The sequence below is a fragment of the Zeugodacus cucurbitae genome, chromosome 3 (assembly GCF_028554725.1).
Source record: "Zeugodacus cucurbitae isolate PBARC_wt_2022May chromosome 3, idZeuCucr1.2, whole genome shotgun sequence".
Classification (NCBI taxonomy): domain Eukaryota; kingdom Metazoa; phylum Arthropoda; class Insecta; order Diptera; family Tephritidae; genus Zeugodacus; species Zeugodacus cucurbitae.
Genome location: NC_071668.1, coordinates 64,093,381 through 64,110,528, shown reverse-complemented (window position 1 = coordinate 64,110,528; position 17,148 = coordinate 64,093,381). Strand labels below are relative to the sequence as shown.

Here is a 17,148-nt window from a genome sequence, read left to right as displayed (position 1 = left end):
GAATTACATTTGCATGATATAGTCGTGATATTTGCAGAGGAGTTGCCTTTAGCACCTACAAATATATGTAGCAAGGTATATATTCTACAGCTGTTTTGAATTCAACATTTCTTCCTTGGCTATACTAGAGCGCACGTTCTTTCGTCTCGTAAAAGTAATAACAAGCGTTTTCGAACAGGAGTTATTTGCTCAATTAACCGGTCTTTGCTCGATTAAAGCACTGTTTGAGATCGATTTAAGAAAAATATTATTCTACTACATTAGTTTTTAATCGAATAGAAATCGTGTTGAAACTGAAATTGAACTCTGCGGGTTGTTGTCCATCCCAAAAACAAAAATGTATAAACTGTTCATTAATCGAGACGCCGGTTGTGCGAAAGAACGAAATAGGATACTCAATTATAATCTTAATGTCTCAAATTAAATGCGAAAATACTATTAGCAATTTGATTTCGATACAAGAAAGTAATAGCGTTTTTAAACAGGAGCTAATTGATCAATTAACCGGCCTCTGCTAGATTTCAACACTTATTAAGATCGATTTACCATACAAAATAAAAATCTACATTAATTTTTAATTGAATTTAAATCGACTAGAAAATCAAATGCAACTCTGCGACAAAGACGTACGATATACGTACATTCTTTGTCTGACATTGGCTGAATTTTTTTATATGAAAAGCTACGGTAGATGGCGCTGTTAAAAATATCTATCAGCTACTGAAACTTACCAACTTCTTATGAAAGGCAAAAACAAAAATGTATGACAGCTGATCGGTTATCGAGTAGCGGACAGTATAAAAGCCAAAAAAGGGTTTCTCAAAAAAAATTTTAATTGATCAATTAATTTGGCTGTCTGGAAACGCTATAAGGACCAATCATACAAGTGTATAAGGTTCAAGTGCTTGAATAAATGGTGTTACTAAAATGTTGTATTGCGCAAAAGGAACTAGAATAGTTTGTTCGATTCAATTATTCAATTCTAACTTAAGCAATTCTTTTTTTAAATATGTCATATATCATTTATTTTTCATAATATAAACGCACATCACCTTAAACGTTTTTTAGATGGAAAAGTGTGTGAGTGAAAGGTATATCTGTATATTATACTCGAATTTTATCCAGCAATGCTAAAGTTATTCAAAACCACTACAGCAACGATTACTGAAACTAATGCAAAACTTAAAAATGCGGAAAAATGCGGTTTATGAAAATTTATCACAGGCCTTTGCCGATGGTATTTAGCTAAACGCTGAAACTACAAATAATTTGAAAATTAACACTGCAACTATTTCCTCAAATTTCAAAATATTTTTTACGTGAAATTTTTATTACACTGTGGGAAGTAGCAGAGCTGGCTTTTAAACCCTTAGCTTAATGCGATAGCATTTCAGCTACTTTAAAACCACTTACTACTTTAAACAAATTGTTGTGAAAATTGTGCACCATTTATTTGAAAATATTTAATTTTCTAAATAATTTCCTGGACTGCTAAGAAAATTAAGTTAAATTATTTAAATAGCAAAGTAAATGCACAAACTGAAAATAAATAAATACGAAAAAAATTAAAGAAATAAAAGGAAAATATTCCTGAAATTAAAAGCAGACTTCCTTAAGTGAATTTCGCTACAAAGAAATTACAACAAAACAAACTGAATTTCCTTTTGCAAAACGACAATCAACTTTACTAATTTGTTTTGTCATTTTCTTTGTTAAAGAAAGTGAACGATTTACACGATTTTTCATTTTCTCACACAAAGCTTAGACTCACTGCATAAACACAGAAATAAGTGAAACATTTGTTTTATTTTTTTTTTCAACACACACGTACATACGCGGGTATCATGGCTGGCAGGCCAATAGGTGTTGCACCGCAATCGCTGAGGTTGAAAGAGAAATTGTTGCAGTCTAAGCGACCGCCACCAACACAAAACAATCAGCAACAACGGACGCCATTAGTGCACTTACCAACGGCGGTGCACCACCAACAAACCAACAACAACAATATCAGCGCAATTTTTCCAATGCCATTTCATTGTAATTGTTGTAATTTCTATTGTTGCACTAATACTGTTTTCTTTTATTCATTTCTTTTTATTTTTGTTGTTGTTTTGCTTGCCACATTGCTTTGTTACGCTTTAGTTTGCCACAAGCGACAAACTTTGGCTGTTTTGTTGTTACTGTTGTTGTTACTTATGGTTTGCAACTTCATACCGAAAAAATGTGGCTTTGAGCAATGCGCGCTCTATAACTGTTTTAACAACAACAGCAACAGTAAACAAATAATAAATATCTCTTAGCTGTCTGCTAAGTTTAGCTGCTAACCCAACTAAATCGCTAACTGACTGCTGCAAGCTGAAGATGCAAACTATTTTTGGGTTAGTAGGTTGCGTGCACAGTACTGCTGCTTCGGTTGTTTTTACTGTTGTTGGTGTCTACTGGCCTTTTGCTAGCGCGGCGCATGCATTGATTGTGTGCTACTTGTATCAAGCTGTGACTACAACGCGACGCCGCTGCCGCGTCTGACATTTGTAACTGACCGACTGACTCCTTGATTGGCTGGATGACTGCCAAATGGGAGTGCAGAGATGATGTATTGGAGTTGCAACTAATGGTTAATGGTTTACTCTGAAAAATCAGTAGTTAAATACTGTGCGAAGTGGTAAATCTAAAAATTTTTATAATGGTTGCTTTGAGATAATATGAGGTACCAATCATACCATGAAACCGAGTTTATGAAATTTACATAGACTACAAATTCTGTGTACTATATACATAACACCCTAAATGTAGGCAACGTTTTGGCGAATAAGATGAAAGGGATCAGACGCCTACATTTAGGCGTATTTGATCGCTATTTCAGAGACTTTGAATTTATTTCAGTAAGACGAAAAAAAGTCGGATAAACTCCACCTAAAGACCTGGCTTAATTTAGTTTTTTGAGGTGGTATTGTATTTTTAAAGGTCTGTCCGTCTACTGATCTGGGATTTCGGTTCATGAAGTACTCTTTTTTTCCAAAAAACTATATGTCTTCACTTCGTTGCTAAAAAATACCAAACCAATAAAAGGGAACAGTAATGTTGTTCTGGGGTCAGCCATTGAAAATTGTATACTTAAAATTTAAGGTTTACCAAAAGAAGGTGGTATACTAATTTCTACAGGTGAACCAAAAACGATAGGATCTTCGCGAGTTACACCGTTTGTTCAATCGGATTCTTGAGTAAAGGTCGGTATAGTGGAACAACCAGTTTAGATGACGATTAACACCAACGAGTTGAGGAAAGTCATCCTATGTTGGTGAAGGTTTAAAAATTTGGGTTTTTTGGGTGCAATTTTCATTGAAGAAGCCTTCTAATTTCTTATTGGGCTACAGAAAAAAATTATAGATTACAAAATTAAATCGAACTGTGAGTCAGAAAGACAATATAATCGACGAATGTGGTGAGTGGACAATCCATATATGACGGTTAATAAAATTAGTATGAGACAAATTTTGAGAGGTCATAACTACAATAAGAAATGGAAATAATGTGAGTTGTAATATTAATTGCCGACTATATAATTAAAATGTCTAAATGACATTAATATCCCCAAACACTTAGAAAATCAAATGAAGTAAATATTTTCACAAGAAAAAATATTATCTAAATAATCAAATACCGTGACACTAATAATTTAATGATATTTTTCCACATCCAACAAGTTTAAATGGAAAATACACACCTCATTAATTTTTTACCATACAGATATCGTACTAAGTGTATGTAAGTAAGCATTCACAGTGTACATATATACAAGTGCACTAATGTAAGTCATTAGTCCAATAAAGTGTAATAAATTCTATTTAATTGAGGATGTCATCAGACACATCACATCACCACAACTATATACAGTCAATCACTTCATGCACCCATTCATATGTAGCACATATGATATTCATATATATATCTATATTAACACACATCTATCCACTCACTGACATTAACATTTGCCCCCCACCTCTAAAGTGACAATCACTGGTATATATTTAAAAGTGACACCTCAACATCTGGCTCATTGGCAATTTACGACCACGTCGATTGCACTTTTCACAGACAATTAACTACTTCCTTTAGTGAAATGTTTATGGAAAAAATTAATTAATAAAATTGGATAGAGATTTTCATGGAAAAAATACAAATGGATGTGGTTAAGTAGACAAGTGTTGTAGAGATAAAAAAATATGAATATTTAGAACAATATTTTTACAAAAAAAAATTTATATTTATTCACAATTTATTTAATATAAATTATCCAAAAGATGGCGCTGATTTCTGAATATTTATAATAAATATTTTTAAGACAAGATTTACGCGATAGATGGCGCTGGTGTCAAAATAAAGATAAAAACCCTATTTGTCATCAGATATCTTCGTAATTGAACTATATATTGATCGTACATATAAAATGAAAGCATGTAAACTCTACAACTGCCTGATAGATGACGCTGAAGTCAAAATATCTCTAAAATAATATCTTTACCACAATGATGAGACCCCGATCCTTTTAAATCTAAGAACCCAAAAATAAAAAAGTTTGTTTTTCTTTACCAAAAAGTCTAATAACCGCACTCTTATTGCTTTAAATTATTTTTGTTTTAATTTAATTTAAGAAGTGATCTTTAATCTCGAACACCGTCAAAATGCCTCTAAGCAATATAGACTTATAAATGAACCCACTTTTAATATGCCTAAAACACTTGACCGTGACGCTTCACAAAACTCAACTCATCTAAAATAGCGATAATTACTTCAGATTTCATGCGGAGAATCATTGAACTTGAAATCATCGGGGTTTTACCCAAGCAAAAACACCAACGTCATTTTAAGAGCTATTTAGTATAAATATTGAGCTCCTGCTGCTGTCAACGGCAACATTTGAAACCATCACCCATAAAGACTGCGCATTCTATGAGTATACCAGCAATAAGCGGACATTTTGTCAGCTAGTTAAAGAAGTGTAGCGAGGAGAGAAGCCCAAACATACAAGAAGCTTCAATCGATAAGTGAAATTTATTGTGGCGGCAAAGATCAGAGCAAAGCGCACAGCATGTGGTATGCCTCGTACACACACCCATAACAATTTACTCTTCTATGCTACAAGAAAGCTTCAAATCACAATCCCAAGTGCCTATTTAAAACAAAAACAAAAATGTTGAAGTGTTCCACTCGGTGTCTTAAGCAATAAAAAGCGGCGAGGGAGATAGATTTGGTTGGCTGCAGCGGCGATAATTCGCTGGTTAAATTGTGGCAAACAATGAAAAGAAGTTAAAATTGTAAACTCAATTGGCGTTGATTTGTCGGTATTGGCTTGATGATCCCTGTGCTGTGCTGTGTGTCTACGATGGCGGTAGATAGAAATCATCATAAAGAACAACGACGATTCGTTGTGGCAGTGTGACAGGAGCGGCGAATTATAAAGCTAAAGCAAAGTGTCAGAAGTTGACATGGTTGAATAGAGCGATGTGGTAGAAGAAGAGCAATCGGTGAATAGCCGAATTGATGGAATTGACAGTTTTCTGCTTCAATTGATTAAGGTATTTTATAGTATAGTGTTGCTGAGAGACTTTTTATTGTAAAAATATAAGTATCATGTTTCTCATAGCAATTTGTTGGTTTTGTTTCTTAAGTTTGTAACCAATATAGGAATCATGAGAGAAAGGAATTTGCTGTCACTAATTTATTGATGAATTTGAGGAGTTCATGAGATTTAGACAGTAATAAATAAATTATTAAACAATTTAAACTACAAGTTAATTGTTGACTACTGACTATAATCCAGTCCTTCATTTCTATATATATATATCCAAAAAAGAGATCGAGTAAACTCAAAATATGGAAATTTTTCTCTACATTAATTATTACATATCACTTGGCAACGTTAAAGCTATCTTTGAGGTCTCTTTGTAGATTCTATTCGGTTAAGATTTGTGTTTTGAGACTTTTAAATACTTGAGATCAAAGTCCTACCTTGTTCAATTAACAACGAAAAAATCTTTAATTTTAGTTCTTTAACAATATAACTGAACCACTTGATCAAAGTGGCATTTATGTTAATTTTCCGAATATTTCTTATAGCCATGCATTTCTGCTCATCATTCATCTCAAGATCTATTATCTAAGATAACAGCGAACTATTTGTACTAACAATGATAGACTTACTGAAATTGGTTCTTATTCTACTTTGATGAAATCAAGCAGAGATGCTTCTAGAACTAAAAGTTTGATTTCAAATCTGTTAAGGAGATATATTGAGTATCCTTTTCGAATTTATATACATAGACAATGTGGTTTTTCGTGAAACACTGAGTTCAGATACAAGGAAATCATTTTTACTTTTTTATTTTGAAGATAGGTAAGTAAAGTGGTTGTCAGATGATGCACCTAGGCCTTTAGGAGGCCTTTTCTACCGGGACTGGAAGCCCCTTACACTACAATGTCCTCTATGAACCACTCTGTGCCTTTTATAAAGTTGAGCTCAACAAGTTTAACGTGCGCAACTTCCGAAATGTCGTCTAGAAAACCGAGTCTGATTGAATCTTTCCCGTACAATGCTTTGCATTCACATAGAAGATGATAACCTGTCTGTCTGTCGGCATATATACATATATTTCTCGCCGTAAGCAGCCTCTTTGCTGTAATCTCTGCTTGAAAGACGCAGCAGTGGTCTGGTAGTCGGAAGGCGATTCGGGTATCTAATTTTTCCGAAAAGACACCACCTCCCACTCGTTTATCTAATTTAGATCCATCCGTATAAATGCTTATTTCTTTTTCCTTGTCTACCTAGCCTTCCCCATCTCTCTAGTGGGGATGGAAATATTGAGGGGCGTATTTAGATTTAATTCTAATGGATTTCGGAAATCCGTGGTAGTCGGTAGAAAAGAGAATTAACTAAGGATTTTAGAATGTCCCAGATTATAAGTGACTAGTAGGGAAGATTACCTCGGTTTAATTTCAGACTTAACTGTCATCTGCTTAGAAAACAAGTCTATAGGCAGTAAGTAAAGAATAACATCCAATGCCTGAGTTGGCGTTGTTCCAAGAGCTCCGCTGTTACATATACTTTTGAAAGTACCGGTACGAAATTAAATTTCGGTTTCAAGTCCGATTTTCAGAACAACAGAGAGCTATTTTTATTTAACACAGAATTCAAATATAGTTCTATATATCTTAAAACCTTATCTCAGTTCACGACCGAATTCTCTACATTGAATGCGAAATACAGTGTGAGAAAGTTTCTTAATCTTTGAAAGTTGTCTGGAAATATTCTTTATAGATCTCAAATCACTCCCGCTATTAAATTACTAATGGCCACGTGGGATCTATAGACCATTTTTTTTATCAATATTACATTATGTGCTTATAAATAGATTCGTTTCTTGAAGAATTATGGGTTGTTAAATTGGTAAACTAATGAAAAAGCTTATTATAAAAGCTTTAAGATGTTCCATCAATGATTGAATTAGATAAGACCTACTCCGTTCCACAAATATGAGGGAAGATTTTCGAAAAATGTGGCAGAATTATATATAATCGTTCCTCAAAGTGAAAGTAGAGATATAACGTTGTTCCCAAGAGAGTCATCTCTTTGAAGCTATCAGCTAAAGTTCATTGGGTGGACTCTGCAATAACTCTTTGAATTTTTAACCTTAAATTTTTAAATATCTTAGCACTTAAATCACTCCGAATGGATTAAGGATGTCCTCTACTCTCTACACCGATAATATTTTCTTCTCAAGTGCGCCTTCAACACACTGAAAGCGGTCACCAGCATACAGCAAATTATTAGAATTACAGCTTGATGCTAAATTCCTGAGTAAAATATGTAAACAAAAAATTCCACAACCAATTGTAGAGGTGTCGATCCTTACTAGGCTAGCGAAAATAACAACCAAACCGCTTAGGGGACTATTTTTTAATTAAAACTTGCAACGCCCTGCAACTAGACCAATACAAATGAATATACTACTTATTGTAGAACGTGAGTATAAAAATAAATAAATTAAAAATGCAACAACAAACAACAAAAATAGCACACAACATTTGATGAGCTGTCAGTGTTTGCCGACTTGTCAGTCAATTCACGACAGACTGCTGAGCGACGGCGGCACAACGCTGTGAGCCATGCCATGCATGTTGTGCAACAAAAAGGGTATCTATGCAATACAGATGGTTATTGTATATATCTATATGGTTATATCTATATACATATGTATATAGATATATAATATATATTTATTATTTCTTTTTATAGTTAAATGCTGCATGCAGCATGCGTGCCACTTCCAGTCATGCGGTCATAAATTGGCTGCAAACAATGTTGCCACATGGTAACACTGCAATTAAGTGTGCGGCAATGCAACAGAAACTTAAAAATCACAAACAAACACACGCACACTCACATACAACAACCGGTGCTTAAGCAGCATTTACGCACCGCAATCAATCAAGTGCAGCGTGCAAACGCATTGCGCTTAAAGAACATTTACTACCGTAATACTAGCTAGATTTTAGTTGCCTGCCATGCACTTCCATGCCACAAATACTATAATTACAAAAAAGCGCGCGGCAAACGCAAGCACACGCATATGTGTATGTATGTATATATATATTGTTGTTGTATGATTATTTTTGTCGATGCGCACTCACCTTTCCGTAACTATTCAACGGCCCATTAATCCAACGATCGGCCTCTAAACGGCCGCTCAGCAAAGCGCCCGTATCTGGATAGATGCGTTGCCATTCGCGCACCTCACGCTGGAAGGGGGAACGCGGTGAACCGCCGCCGCCGCCGCCGCCACTCTGCGCGCTGTCATTGCTCACTGTGAGGCAATGATTGCTTTGTTGCTGTTGTTGTTGGTGTTGCGTTGATTTGGCCATTGGCAAACGATGCGCTGGATGATGTAGTTGATGGCCAAGATGCTGATGATGATGATTGTGATGATGTGTATTTGTTGTTGCTACTTCCATTTTATTTTGAACTATGTTAGCAATTACAATTCAGTGCGCTCGACTGTGCATGCTACATGCGCTGCGTTGTTTTTGTAAGCGCTGTGCGTTTCGTTGTTATTGGAAGTCGATTATAATAATATTGTTGTTGTTGTTGTAAGTTGATTACAATAATATTGTTGTTGTTGTTGTTTGTCTTTATTTACTCGTTACACTTTACACTACTTCTTTCCACTACGTTTGCGTTTCCTGCTTTGTTGCTTGCTCACTTGCTTGCTTACTGCCGTCGCCGCTGCTGCTTTTGCGATTCTATCTCTTTTACAGCTTCAACTGCTTCTTCGTTTGCTTCTAAATTAATGGCAAGTTTAATTTATTATCATAATAATAATTTACGCTACACGCGCATTGCATTTATTTAGTTTGTGGTACGTTTGGCGCTACCGTATGCGCTGGCGCATGTATTACCAGTTTAAGCTTTTAATGTTTGTATGCAGATTCGTGTGTGTGTGCTTTGAAAGAGATAGTGGCGACTGTCCAGTTCACGCTCTAATTTTTACTAGCACGTTTTGCTGTAATGAAAGAAGATAAACAGTTGCTTTTATTAGATTTTCGATTCAGAAAAATTATACTCTGTTAACATTTAGAAAGTAAAGAAAGCTCAAATTTTGTTGGCAAGAATTTAAATGTTCGAAAAAATATCTGTGATGGCAGACATAAATAGCGATACAGGAAATAGTGCTTTAGGTGGACAAGAACAAATACACAAACAAAAGGGGGAGATGCAATAGAAATGCAGTTGAACTTCCCTAACTTGAACTCTTGAATTGGCAATAGAAACGAAATTTCATACAAATTACCTTCTGTATCTAGGAAGTTTCTCTAACTAGAAGTTTATTTGTGGATTATGGTGTTTCGAGTTAGGGAAGTTCAATTGAAGTTCTCTCACAACACGATTCTGAGCTCATGTTTAGTATCAGCTTTTTTCGGAATTTCGTTGGCATAAATTAATTATATCGCTCTTTCCTTCGGCCAAAGAGATCACTGTCACGAATCAAATTTGAAGTAATGAAAAGAAACTTCAAAGGGTGCAGGTGTTCAGCTAAAGGTTTCTAGTCACTTTGGGCAGGTGGAGCTATATTTAAACTTTTGTTCACTCTTTACGGTCTATGCTCTATTTATGACAAAAAGTCGATGGAACTTCTTGATAGAATGATTTATAGGAAAATTCAGTGAATTTGTTGACTTGACTGTTGACTTCACAAATATTTCAATCGATTTCTGTAAATGAAGTTCAATTTATGGGATTATATTTAAGATGTTACTTGCTTTTAAATGAATCGAAAATTATTTGTCGTGAATAGACAGTTCCTTAAAGCAAATCAGTTTTTTTCCATTATAATGGCAAATTTGTATTAATGGTTGTGTTTATTTGCAATTATACAGCTTAATCTGATCTTTGTTTTGAGTTACTAAGAGAATATGGACAAATGACAGTCCATATTTTAAAAATAAAGAATAAAAAATAATAATTAAAAAAATTAAAAATAAATAATAATAATAATAAAAAACTTTATTGCAAATGTAAACTGTTTTCTTTGAAGAAAAAAAAATTCCGAAAAATATATCGCTCTTCCAAACCCTGGTTTCTCTACTCCTACACTCCTACACTTTTGAGAAAGTTTGGAGCGGAAAGGAGTCTCTGGAGAAGAGGCGCTGTGAACTTTTTCACGAATGGGTCGAAGTTGGAGAGAATGTCGGTGGAAGAGTTTACTGTTCCGAACTTCTTATCAAATTTAGTTCCTTATCTTACCGACTATTGCAGTGCTTTTCAAACGGAAATGGCTGCTATAAAGGTTACGGATCTATTAGTAGAAGCGCACCAAGCTTCAGAGACGTGTCGATTCACTCTGATAGTATAATGTCGCCTCGTCAGCCTTGAGTCGGTTGACTGTGCGTTTAAGTCTAATTAAGGAATGCTTATCTTCACCATCAATGGGCATCGTGCTACCTCACGATTAAACTAGTCTGCCCACAGCAAAATCGAGTGAAATTGTAATGCTGATTAGCTTACAAGCTTATAACGTTTTTACACAGCCAAATTAATTAATCAATTATAATTTTTATTGAGAAACCCTTTTTTGCCTTTTACACTGCCGGCTACTCGATAATTGATCAGCTGTGATACTTTTTTGTTTTTGCTTTTCATAAGAAGTTGGTAAGTTTCATCAACTGATATATATTTTTAGCAGCGACATCTACCGTAGCTTTTTTTATAAAAAAAATACAGCCCATCGCCGACAAAGGACATATATATAATTACAAATACGGTCTTTGTCGCAGAGTTGCATTTCATTCTCAAGTCGATTAAAACTGAATTAAAAGTTAATGTAGATTTTTATTTTGTATGGTAAATCGATCTTAATCTGCGTTTCGAGCATAGGTCGGTTAATTGATCAATTAGCTTCTATGTGAAAAGGCTATTAGTCACGTTAGTCTAACCCACAGTAGAAAAAGAACAAGTAGGAGGAGTCTGCTATCCTGTTGTTGGCTGACTACTGGTCCGTTGGGCTTCACCTGAGCTATACAAGTGCTGTCAATCCACATAACCTATCTTAACCTATAATGTTGTTTCCATTTTCAAAGTTAGGTTAGTTAGTAAAACAAAGGTTTGGTATTACAAATCTATTGTATATTAGTTAAACAACTTTTTGGAGATGAAGGTTTTAAAGACGAATCGCATGACTATCTATTAGGTGCATAGATTATTAAATCTCATTTGAAAATATAGTTTCAAAAATATTTCAAGAAATTGGGATCGTTACAGATCTATAATTGGTAGTTGTAAAACTTTATCTACTATATGACCATGATTTCAGTGAATTATTGGCTTTAACAAAATTTATACGGCTCTTTTTGGCTATTAGCTGCTTAAGCTGTTTGAAAATACATATATAACTAGAAGAAGTTTAAGTCGACGTACGTTAGATGCAAAAATATTGCGTACCAATTTCCAGAAAGTTGAGATTTTAGCAATAAATATAGCCTATGTTACTGGGTCAATGCAGCTCTACAATAGTGAAAGAATTTTTTAAATAGGCACAGTAGTCTTTGAGTTTATTCATTACAAACAGACATACAAATCTTTCCTCTTTATAATAGTAGTATAGATTATATTTGTGGAGGTTCAGTTTCTAAAAAACTATATTTTTAATTTGATGGGGATTTTTAGCCTTACGGAAGTTCACACCACAACACAATTAAAAAGTTGACTCCTCTTCTAAACTAACTGAAATACAGCCATTTCATTAAATCGTACGGATGTTAGGAGTATCAAAGTGACATCACATCTGAAATATTTATTCACAATGGGAAAACGTGAGTTTTATGTTTTAATAAAACGTTAATTTTTGATAAGAAAAAACAACCAATGTATTACTCCACATGGATATTATGTTATATTTTCCTTCAAGAAATTGTATTTCCTTATTAAGCCAAATATTCTCACCACATGTCATATATTATTATATTTATAGAAATTTATTATTATACGCATTTTTAAATTGACACTTAATTACATAATTGATTGACTTAATAAATTAAAAATCTATTTCATATTATGCATATTTGTAACAATAATTTCCAACACAACACAAATTATTTTAATACCCACTGAGTGCTTAAAATATAAAATAATTGCACGACATTACTTCGGAATTAAATATGAAAAAAAGAACAATAATTCATTACCAACTGGCATTAGACAATATGCAGAAAAAAAGAAACACGCGCGCAAGCAGAGCAAACTAGACTGGTAGCAAATAGACAACTGTCAAGCATCAACAGCTAGTAATGGGCAAGTATGTAGAAACTGGTTGTAGCGCAGCGGTAGTAGACGTGCATGCGTCGCGTTGCGATTTTGTGCCAGTAAGCTGCTGTATGAATATGCATATGCCAGAATTAAATTGTGTTTTTTACGCTTATAATGCATGGAATAGGCAAAAAAGTTATGAAGTTGTAGTTAGAAATATTAGCTGTCGATATATAAGCAGATTTGTTGTTATATGCATATATGTATATATATTCATATCTTATGTGAAATATTTCCATGAAATGGGTGCAAGTTCAGCGCAGCCTGCAGCCACTCAACCTTACGCAAGCGCACAAAAAAGTACAAGAACAAAACAACATAAAGTATTCACCAAACACACAACCCACCGCACTCAGTCGCTCTCTTACTTGTAGCTGTGCTGATTCTTAATGGTCATTCATGCTTTGTTCTTACAACTATCGACTGACCGCTACATTAGTGAGAACAAGTTTCGGTTTCCGTTGGCTGTTTTTTTTATTATGAAAGTTTTGTTTCGAATTTATTCCCCTACCAGCTTTGCATAAACTCACTTCACTGCTGTTTCTACGTCTACTACTCAACTGTTTCTTTTCAATTTCCTACAGCAAGCGCATATTATAGCATGAAATTATCAATAGCGGCAGCGTCTTTCAAGAAAAAGTAGCGCACGCGACTGAGCGCCCGAAGCGTTGCTGAAAAATTGTTGAAAAGCGCATTAAGCACCACAGATATACAAAGAAAAGTGTTTTTGCAACAAAGTCTAGCGCTAGAATTATTGTTTTTTTTTTTACGATTTCGTTGTTGTTTTTTATTTATTTTCTTTAAGAACATTTGGCTTTTAGCATTTTTTTGGCTTTGTTCTCTGCATTATACTTTGTAGCTTTCACACAATAGTACAGTTAGTTTTCGTCTGTTTATTATGAGGTGCTAAGAACGTTGTGTTTATGAATTCGTTCTTTTATTGTTGCTTTACTGGCTTTGATTGTAGCGGTTTCTGGTGAAGTGTTGTCTGGTAAATGCATGCCTATTTAAATTTCGTGGAAATGGTGATAGTATAATGTGGAGATACTACCACCAGAAAATTCATTCGGCATGGCTTTTATATCGAAACAAGTTCGACGCTTAAGTCTTTCGTTTTGTGGGGAGAAAATTCACACATGCAATGAATAGCAGCTACGAAGGCAATAATATTATAATGAAACGAACTATAAATAAAGTAAATAAAATAAAATAAAATAAAATAAAAAAAATAAAATAAAATAAAATAAAATAAAATAAAATAAAATAAAATAAAATAAAATAAAATAAAATAAAATAAAATAAAATAAAATAAAATAAAATAAAATAAAATAAAATAAAATAAAATAAAATAAAACAAAAATTAAATAAAAATAAAATAAAATGAAATAAAATAAAATAAAATAAAATAAAATAAAATAAAATAATGAAATTACAGTGGAAATTCTCTAACTTGAATCTCCATAATCCACAAAAAAACTTCGAGTTAGAGTGACTTCGAGTTAAGGAAGGTAATTTGTATGAAAATGGACTTTTATTGCCAATTCAAGAGTTCGAATTATGGAGAACTTCGAGCTAAAGAAGTTCGAGTTATGGAAGTTCAACTGTATTTAAATACAAAATAAATGGAAATACCTAAAAAAATAAAGTATAATAATATAAAATGTTAAATGTATAATTTACAGGAAAGAACACAAAAATTTAATCAATATTTTTTATCAAATTAGCTAGACGTTGTGATATATTATATGATATTTCAAGTTATTAAGATATTAAGCATGAAGAAGCATGAAATAAGATTCACATAATAAAAAAATTGGCTTTCATATATAATTGAATTGAAGATTAGGAAAACCGATAGTAGCGACATCCAATTATAAAATATTTACCAATGAAAACAATTTTATATACCTTTAGGCAGTTTTTATACAATGACAATGACGTCATCAATTTTTGGCCAATATAAAACATCAAAAAAAAATGTATAAATATATAGACCGAATGGTGACTACAAACCATTCTCGAAACGAACTGAAGACACTTACAAAATTTAATTCAAATCGGTCCAGCCGTGTAGGAGATGAGATAGAGTAAGCAGAGTTGGGGTAATTCCTGAAACGATCTCAACTTTTTTTGCGATCAAGCTACTTTAGACTTAAGATTATTTGTTAATTTTTTTCACATATTAATCGATATATACGTTATACAGCCCACCGGTATTTTCAAAATCCGTATATAAGCTAGATGAAATATTGATCCGATTTTGTCCATTTTTGGCACAGAAGCACACTATTATAAGAAACATATATCCTTTAAATTTTTTTATCATCTGGGAGATATGCGATATTTTCGATAAAAAATTATCCATAAGCTCTGAGGACTTTATGATCTACATCTCAGGCCTGAAATGTTATAGTCCAATTTTGGCAAATTTAATTTGTTTGTACCAATCTTAATGCAGCTTTTCTGTATCAGCTTTAACATAAAATTTATCGGTTGATTTCCATACTAAAGTTAAGTTCACATGAAATTATATCTCTCTCCTGCAAAAATTATGCTCACAACTTCTTATCTCATTCTTTCTTATTTTAATCTCTCAAGTTTGCTATTAATTTTTGATACCTCATACATAATTTTATTCAAATTGGAGCTCTTTTTCAAATTCTATCTGCCAACTTCAGTCAACATATGGGTATTTCCTTCAACGAACCAACCGCTTAACCCACTATGCTTATGGTTAAGTGGCACCAATATATCAGTTCGGCAGGTAGACACTCAGCCACGCAGCCACGAGGTAGTCAGCTTGTCAGTAAGCTATGCTTATGTGCTTACAGGCTTACAAACACCAATGATATATATGTGCAACTTCATGAAGTCAATATATCTTGCTTCTTTGGCTTCAGCACATTTTCGCCACTACTGAACTACATCAAATTGGTATAATTAGAGCTTAATAAATTATCGCACACTTTTTTCAACACAATTTGATTTTTTATTTTTGCTATAAGCTTTATATAAAAATGTGAATTTGCCTTTCTTGTTTGGCGCGTTGTTCGAATGAAAAAAGTAAAAATAATTGTTTGTATGTGCTATTGTAATCTCTATATAAAAATGTGTATAAAAATATAAAAAACTGGTTTCTTTGTGTTTCACAAAATTCAAAGTCAAGTTCAAATCAACTTGAAAATATCAAAATTTTCGAGTATCTTTACTTCACAACTTTTTTAAGCTTTTCATTTTGTAGTTGTATGGTGTACTGTATCTTCCCCCTGACTACGACTTTTATACACGCTGTAGCATGTATTAAGCATGTGCATATGTTAATACATAATTATATATATGAAAATGATTAATGTGCGATTTTGAGCGCAAGCGTGCAAGTGGATGTGCTCTTTTTGGTTTGTGCCCTGGCGGCATGTGTTTGCGGCTACTTTTTTAATTAGTGAAGGCATACAATTATATTTGCTTGTATGGAAAGTGGTTGAAGAGTTTCGTAATATGTAGATTTCTGCAGTGTAGTGAGTGGGTAACTAATGTCTATATTCAAATGCTTCAACCAAAACTAGTCTAGGTGAAATGCCCTTGAGGTATGGAGTAAGTCACGCGAACTGATACTTTCAAAAGTCGTTTATGCTAAGCGTAAATTTTGTAGTTGTATCGGTTTAATAAGAAATATTTTTTCGGAGAATTACCAATTTTTAAAAGGTCGGGACACTTCAATTTTTCAATAATAGGTTTAAATTAACTGATCAGTTTTTCAGAACTTAAAATACTACTCAATTATTGACATTCGATCCCCTGAGGGCTTATGTTGCTCATTATCATTGCTTTATACCAAAACTTAATTACTTTTCTCTCAATTGTTTTGTAGTTGTATTTATCAATCAGCTGTTTCGCTGAAACTTTTTTCAGTTTCTGTTGAACTTAATTTTTTCTTTTGTCCAAAAAATAGACCATATAATATGAGAATATCGATAAGAGCTATAAAATGCTTGAATACATTTATGAAATATAGTAATTAGAGGTTTGAACTTTTTATTTAATTTGAATATATACAAGGTTTAAGGAGATTACATCACTTGTCAAACATCATTTTATTCTCAAAGGAGCCACTATAAAGAGGATAAAGCAATATTTAGTTTGAATTTCATATGATCAATCAAAGTGACTGGTATGAACTCAACAAATTCTTGCTGAGGAACTTTATAACCACTAAGGACTATATTTCTTAACGATTAAGGCTTTCCTGTGATTAGATTACAAGAACTCAGACTTTCTCAGGTATAAAATAGTTA

At 33.3% G+C, this 17,148-nt stretch overlaps 1 protein-coding gene across 11 annotated transcripts in view; it reads right to left on the bottom strand.

Annotated features, from left to right (window-relative positions):
- Positions 1-17,148, bottom strand: part of LOC105208490 (pneumococcal serine-rich repeat protein) — a 123,521-nt gene that overhangs the window by 30,247 nt on the left and 76,126 nt on the right. For all 11 annotated transcript variants that reach the window (XR_003752037.2, XM_029037939.2, XM_011178363.3 and 8 more), the window contains exon 4: positions 8,689-9,557. Coding sequence is in view for 10 of the 11 variants with exons in the window: in XM_029037939.2 (XP_028893772.2) it covers positions 8,689-9,009 (321 nt within the window). In the remaining variant the exon portion in view is untranslated. The remainder of the gene's footprint in view (positions 1-8,688; positions 9,558-17,148) is intronic.